Source organism: Plasmodium sp. gorilla clade G2 (assembly GCF_900097015.1).
Source record: "Plasmodium sp. gorilla clade G2 genome assembly, chromosome: 6".
NCBI classification, from domain to species: domain Eukaryota; phylum Apicomplexa; class Aconoidasida; order Haemosporida; family Plasmodiidae; genus Plasmodium; species Plasmodium adleri (nom. inval.).
In genome coordinates, this window is record NC_041698.1 from 1,084,254 (window position 1) to 1,091,835 (window position 7,582).

Here is a 7,582-nt window from a genome sequence, read left to right on the forward strand (position 1 = left end):
TTTTATTTTATTTTTGCCTTCTACATATTATTCAATCATATAATTAGTATATAATAAAAGTATTTCAGCACCTTTATTTTTATTTTTTATTTTTATTTATTTTAGATGTATAATGTTTTATTTTAGGGGTCTGTAAGTATTTAATCATGACTATATATATATATATATATATATATATATATATATATATATATATTCTTATTCATAATAATTTATTTATATTTTATTATTCTCTCCCTAAATATATATAGTTATTTTATTTTATTTTATGGTATCATTTTATGGATTTATAATTTTTTCATATTTTTATATATTTTTTTTTTCAAAGTTTAAATATATATATCTTATTGTTCATTTATTTTTATGTACATATATTTTTTTCTTCTCTAACACATTTATATATAAATGGCTAGATCAAATTTTTTTTTTCTATTTTATTATAATGAAAAAATATGAAAAATATAAATGCACATTTAAAATAAACAATAAGCAAAAATAAGATAATGAATTAGGTACAAATAAAAAAATAAAATGTAAAATATTATATATATATATATATATATATATATACATAATTTTAATAAAATTAAAAGAATAAATGATAGTTCCTCGTTTTGTATGTTTTATTAAGCGTCCTTCGTTTTGTTATATAATTTTCATTTATAATGTTATTTCAAATAAGAAAAACAAACTATATTATTATAAAATTAAATTTAAGGTTGTAACTACAACGGATAAAAATCCCATAAATGAGAAGAAACAAAGCATGAACAAAGTTGAATATCTCTTGAGCTTATTTGATACATTGTGTCTGTTTTTATAATATATTATATTTGGCAATAGGCTAAAAAATAAAAATAAATATATAAATATATATATATATATATATATATATATATATATATGGGTGTAGCAATATATTTAATGTATATCACATAAAATATATACTCATATACATATGTATAGACTCCTTTTATTTATTTATTTATTTATTTATATTTTATTTTTTTTCTTACCATGAAATTAGAGTTGATGTAATACCTCCCCCTATACCTATAACATTCGATAATTTTTTAACCTTGCATGCAATTAGGGCACAAAAAATGGTGACAATTATAGATACCCACATTCTTTGATTTTGATCATCTTCCTGTGATTCGCTAACACTTGAATGTTCTGTAATATTATCTGCATGTGTTTCTTGGTACGGATCTTGTGTATATTCAGATAATAGTAAAGACAAATTGGCTGAATATCCAGTTCTTCTAAATATATAAGTATATAATTTATATAAGGCATCTCTTGTTGTTATTCCAAGAGCTAGCATACTTTGATAAGATCCCATAAAATTTAATGGGACAGAGAAGAAGAAGGTCAATGATAAAAGAAATTTACATAAAAGTATAGAGACATTACTATTTTCATAATTTAGAACAATATTATCTTTTGCTGTATTTAAAAATGAGAAATATCCTAAAACACCAAATAGTGTATAGAATATAACTTGTAACATTACACTTCTAAAGGTTGATTTATTTAATCTTCTATGTGTAGGTTGATTGAATTGCCCAGTAATAAAACATGCATTTGGTTGTTGAGAGAATGAAAATAACAATATATTGAAGCATTTGAAAAAGTGTTTGTCCATAGTAAATAAATTTACTTCTCTATTAATTAATAAGTTATTATATGATTTTGTTTGTAGTCCTATTGTTAATACAGTTATAGATAAAGAGAATAATGAAAAAATTAAGAAATGGTTTAATGATCCAACTTTATTTCTAAATGTGATTGGCAAAATTAGTAGACATATTAATATTACTAAGAATATATTATTTGTAAATAAAGTGGGGAAATTAAATACATAAAAGATAGTACTTAAAAAATTACTGATTAATATTAATATTAAAATATAACTTGATATAAAACCAAAGGATAATCCAAAATCTATTATAGTTTTATCATATTTATTTCCTATTTTTTTTAATAAATTACCATATACAAATGTATTATGTTCTAAAGAAGAAGTACATAATATATTTGTAGTAACATATGATTCAAGAGCATTCAATATTATTAATATAATACTAAGTATAATACCTAATTTAGAAAAAACATAAGGTATTGATAAAAATCCCACACCAATAGCTGTACATATAAAAAGTACAGTACTAGATCTAACACCACCAGGTGTAAATCGACTAAATGTTCTACCTTTCCAGTTTTTCTTTGGTTTATTTATTTCTCCTTCATCATTAGTATAATCCTCATCTGATATATCTACAACTGTATTATTATTATTACTACTATTTTTTTTGCTATCTTTTTTGTTATCTTTTTTGCTATCTTTTTGTTTCTTTTTTTTATCATTCGAACCTTTAGTACTAAGTTCGTTGGATTTTTTGTCATTTACATTACTATATGTTTCTGCATTCTTAGTACTTTTTGAAGATTCGTTTTTTTCATTTTTATCACTTTTTTCTTTTGTTTTATCAGACACAAATATATTCTTAATATTAGCCTTAACTATGTTGTACTTATTTTTTGAAGAATCATTTTTTTTACTATCATTATTTACAGCATTGTTATTTGAATCTTTGTTTTCCTCACTGGTAGTTGTGTTCTTTTTGTTTTTATTCTTATCTGCGTTGTTCTTCTTATCTTTTTTGCTATCATGGTTATTTGAGGACGCAACATACTTTTTATTCATTTTATGAACAATGGGTTAACTGTAAAGAGGAGGGGGTGGTTAGCGAAATGAATATTTAGTTTGAATGAAATTAAATGGATAAATGAATAAATATATATACATATATATATATATATATATATATATATATATATATATATATATGTAAGATGTGTATAATTAGGATTGATATATTATTGGTTTCATATTAATATTTGTCATTATCTATATATCTACATATATAAATATATAAATAGAACTATACATATATATATATATATATATATATATATATATATATATATATATATATGTATGTGTTACAGGTGGTACTTACCTTCAAATTTTTTTAACAAGTTATTAAAATGATGGCAAGTCAAATATAAATATAAATTTAAATATATATAAATATATTTATTTATTTATATTCGGAATATTACGGATATGAAAAACCCCTAAACAATGTTATCTAATATGTTTACAATATTTATACTATAGGGGAAGATATATTATTTATATATATATAACAAATATAACTTTATTTTCTTTTAAAGAAAATACATAAAAAAAAAAAAAATAAAATAAAATAAAAATAATAATCACAATATATATATATATATTTAAGAACAAATAACTCTCAAATAATGTATATATACTAAATCAATATATTATTATATATATATAATATACCCATTTAATATATATATATAAAAAAAAAAAAAAAAAAAAAAGTGGGGTGGAGAGTTTTCAAATTATAAATTAAATGAAAAATAGGTACTTATGAATTAATAAAAATAAAAAATTATAAAAAGGAAGAAAAAAAAATAAAATATAAATAAAATATAAATAAAATATAAATAAAATATATATAAAATAATAAAAAAACAAATAAATATAAATTATAAATTAATATATAAATATATATATTAAAATATATAAAAATTATATATAGAATAAAATAAAAAATGGTATTACATAATAATAAATATATATATTTATATATAATAATATATTATATATTACATTTTTTAAAATAGTATATATAATAGTACTTTAGGTCAATTAATTAAACCTATATGGTTCATGTGATTGAATAATATTATATTATATTACCATAATAACTATTTTTATAGAAAAAAAAAAAAATAAAATAAGATAAAAAGATGCCACAACATAATATATTATAAATATATATATAAAAAAAAGATCAAAATAAAGCATATATAATAAAAATATATATAATAATTTATAGATATAAATAAATAAATATATATATATATAATAATATATTTATATATTATATGTGAAAAGGTTTAAAAAAAAAAAAAAAATAGGTGCTCTATTTTTCTACTTAAAATAAAAAATTGTAATATGTAAATAATAAGTCATATTTTATATATAGAAAATAAAAAAAAAAATAAAAAATAAAATAATAATAATTAATTATATATTTATATAATATTATATAAATATATTATATATTTATGACTTTATATATATCAACATATAAGTATATAATAATAAGGTATATTTGAACAAGGCCAAGAAAATGAAAAAAAAATATATTATTATAATATAATATATATATCACAATTACAATTTTTTACGCATACATATATATAATATGTATATAATATAAAATATATTATTATTTTTTTATTTTTTTGGTGCGTAAATTAATATAAACAACATTAAAGGGCGAAAAAAAGAAAGAATAAAATAAAATAAAATAAAAATAAAATAAAAATAATTGCGAAGTGTTAAATAAATATATATATTTGAAAATCTTATTTATATTTAATAAAATGTCCATGTTTAGAATAGAATAAAAAGAATTATATTTTGGTAAAATTTTTTTGTTTTATTTTTTTTTTATTATATATATAAAAATCCTGGTTTTTTTCAACATTTTTATAAGATTATCATTCAAAGGAAAAATATATATATATATATATATATATATATGTAGTGTATGATATGTAGTTTTTTAATTTATATTCGAAATATACATTATATAAGATGTGACGATGAATAATTCTACAGGAGCTTCTTTTTTTTTTTTTTTTTGAATAATATTTTCCTATACATGAAAATAAATAAATGTAAATAATATATATATATATATATATATATATATATATATAATTTCCTTAATATATTATAATTTATAGGGTATATAGGTTTTATTTTATTTTTATATTTTTTACAATGTTTTAATATATATAATTTTTGAAAAATGAATAAGAGTTTTTTAAAACATTTCTGTGTATTAAACGTACCTATAGAGGATAACCCTTTTGTTACTATAAATGTAAAGACAAATGAAAATATAAAAAATATATATCAATGAATATATGTTTATTATTTAAAAATAAAATATTATTTTAATAATATGGTTATAATAAATATATATATATATATATATTAATTTTTTTTTTTTTTTTTTAGCTATTCGTTTCAAATTTTAAAGACCAATCAAACAGCGATAATTCATTTAAAGAAACACTATGTGTAGGAGTCCTAGACAATATAATTAAAGAAGAAGATATTAAAAATTATTTCTCTAAATATGGAAAAATAAAATGTATGAATATTGTTGAGAGGAAATATTTATCAAACATTTTTAAAAATTTTTCTTATTGTCTTTACATAACATTTGTAGATAATAATGTGATAGAGAAAATATTGTCTTGTACAATGCAGGTTGATGAATATTTTACTAAAAATAAACAATCACCTTATTTAATTCATATAGGGAAAAATAAATTACTGAATGATGTAAAGAAATATTATGATAATTCATATAATTTATATAATGCAAGAAAAATTATGATTAATCATATTACGAATTTAAATAAAGATAATAAGTTATTAAAAAAAAAAAAAGATATTGTAGATGAAGATGGTTTTATTGTTGTTCAAAGAAAAACAGAAAATCCTGAATTTATAAATTCTGTTTTTGCTGAAACAAGTGATAAATTACAATCTTTTAAAAAAAAGAAGAATAAAAAAATACATGAAAATTTTTATTTATTTAGAAAAAAAGAAAAATTCAACAATTCCATTGGTACTTTTCAAAAAAGTAAAATGAACATTAAAAAGAATATTATGAAAAAGAATAACAAAAAGAAAAGCAGAACCTTAAAAAAATGAAATATAAAGGATTAACATATTATATATATATATATATATATATATATATATATATGTGTATATATATAATATGTGCTTTTCAAAGTAGGGATCATTTAAAATAAAATAAATATAATTATAACATAAAAGATAAAAATGTATTGTTTTTTTTTTTAATAGAACAAATATATATATATATATATATATATATTATTTATATATAATATTTTTTTGTATTTCTTTTATATACATATTAAAAAAAATATATATACATTTATATATATTTAAAATGTTTAATGTATATATTTTTTAATGTTTCGTTATTTTATTATTATTATTACACTATATTTTTTTTTTTTTTTTTTTTTTTTTATGTTTGTTTTGAAACCTTTCATTTCCCCTTAAATAATTTTTTTTTATCACATTGGGTGTCGAATATAGTCATATGTGCATATAAATTATTTTTTTCTAATTAAAAAAGAGAAAAATGTTATATATTATTTATAAAATATATATATATAATATATTTGTATATAATTCTGTGACTCATATTTTACAAGTTACATAATACTAATTCATAAATTATATTAATACATGGTTATGCGTATGTATATATATATATATATATATATATATAAATATTTAAAGAAAAAAAAAAAAAAGTTCCTAGAGTTTTATGCACAATACATTTAAATTATTTTTTTTTAATCCGAAAAAGTTTTTAGGCTCTAAGAATTATTTTTATATAATTAAAAAGAAAAAAAAAAAAAAAAAAACAGAAGGTAACTAATAACAATATTAATAAGAATATATTTAATATATTCTTGAGTATCTAAAAATTATTGTTTTTTTTTATTGTGATACAGTTTAAACTTATCCACTATACTGAAATATTATATATTACATATATATGTGTAAGAACATATATTATGTTAATTTATTAATTTTTTAGAAATCGAATATCCGTTTTGCTTTTCTTTATATTTGTGTTATGATTTGATAAGTTGTAAGAATAATAATATATATTTATAAACGTTTTTTTTTTTTTTTTTTTTTTTATTTTTTTTATATTTTTTTTTTTTATTCTTACCGAAAGGGTTATATAATATATATATATATATATATGATTATTTTATTCTTATTTAAAATAAAAGGAAAAGAGAAAAAACTATAAAATATTATGTTTACAAATAAAAAAATATTCTTGAAATAAAAATATTATTTTAATATAAAAACAATAATGTGTTACATTTTACTAGTAAATATGACTCATGGAAAATAATTTTTTCTAAGACGGATTTATTTATATGCTTGTTTTTAAACATAATTTTTTTTTTTTTTTTTCTTATTTATTGATAATATTATTATTTATTATGTTATATATAATAAATAATTATTTTCTTTTTTTTTTCATACTTATTTAACACATAAACATTATCCTGATGTTTCGATTTTATTAAAATAGAAGGGTTATTATTTGAAAAAATAATATAAATAAAAACAAATGTTTTCCTTTTTTTTTTTTTTTTTTTATTTTTTTTTGTACTGTATTGCTCAATAATTTGATTTATGAAATAAGAACAAATTTGTGAGAATATATTATTTATATGTAATAATAAATATATATATATTATTATATATTAATATTAATACATATTTATATGTATTCATTATAATATATACTTTTATATTGATACTCCCCTAATATTATTACATATATATTATAATATATATATATATATATATTATATATGTATATTA

General features: G+C 16.6%; 2 protein-coding genes across 2 annotated transcripts; one reads left to right on the plus strand and one right to left on the minus strand.

Annotated features, from left to right (window-relative positions):
* Positions 1–699: 699 nt before the first annotated feature.
* On the minus strand, positions 700–2,710 carry PADL01_0627700 (amino acid transporter, putative; the record flags this gene model as incomplete). Its single annotated transcript, XM_028681019.1, has 2 exons — positions 700–844; positions 1,017–2,710. 2 exons carry the CDS (start codon positions 2,708–2,710, stop codon positions 700–702), a joined length of 1,839 nt encoding a protein of 612 aa, XP_028537438.1.
* Positions 2,711–4,925: 2,215 nt separating this feature from the next.
* Positions 4,926–5,842, plus strand: PADL01_0627800 (conserved Plasmodium protein, unknown function; the record flags this gene model as incomplete). The annotated part of the gene is made up of 2 exons (XM_028681020.1): positions 4,926–5,000; positions 5,138–5,842. The coding sequence occupies 2 exons, from the start codon at positions 4,926–4,928 to the stop codon at positions 5,840–5,842; spliced, it is 780 nt and encodes a 259-aa protein (XP_028537439.1).
* Between the last annotated feature and the right edge of the window lie 1,740 nt (positions 5,843–7,582).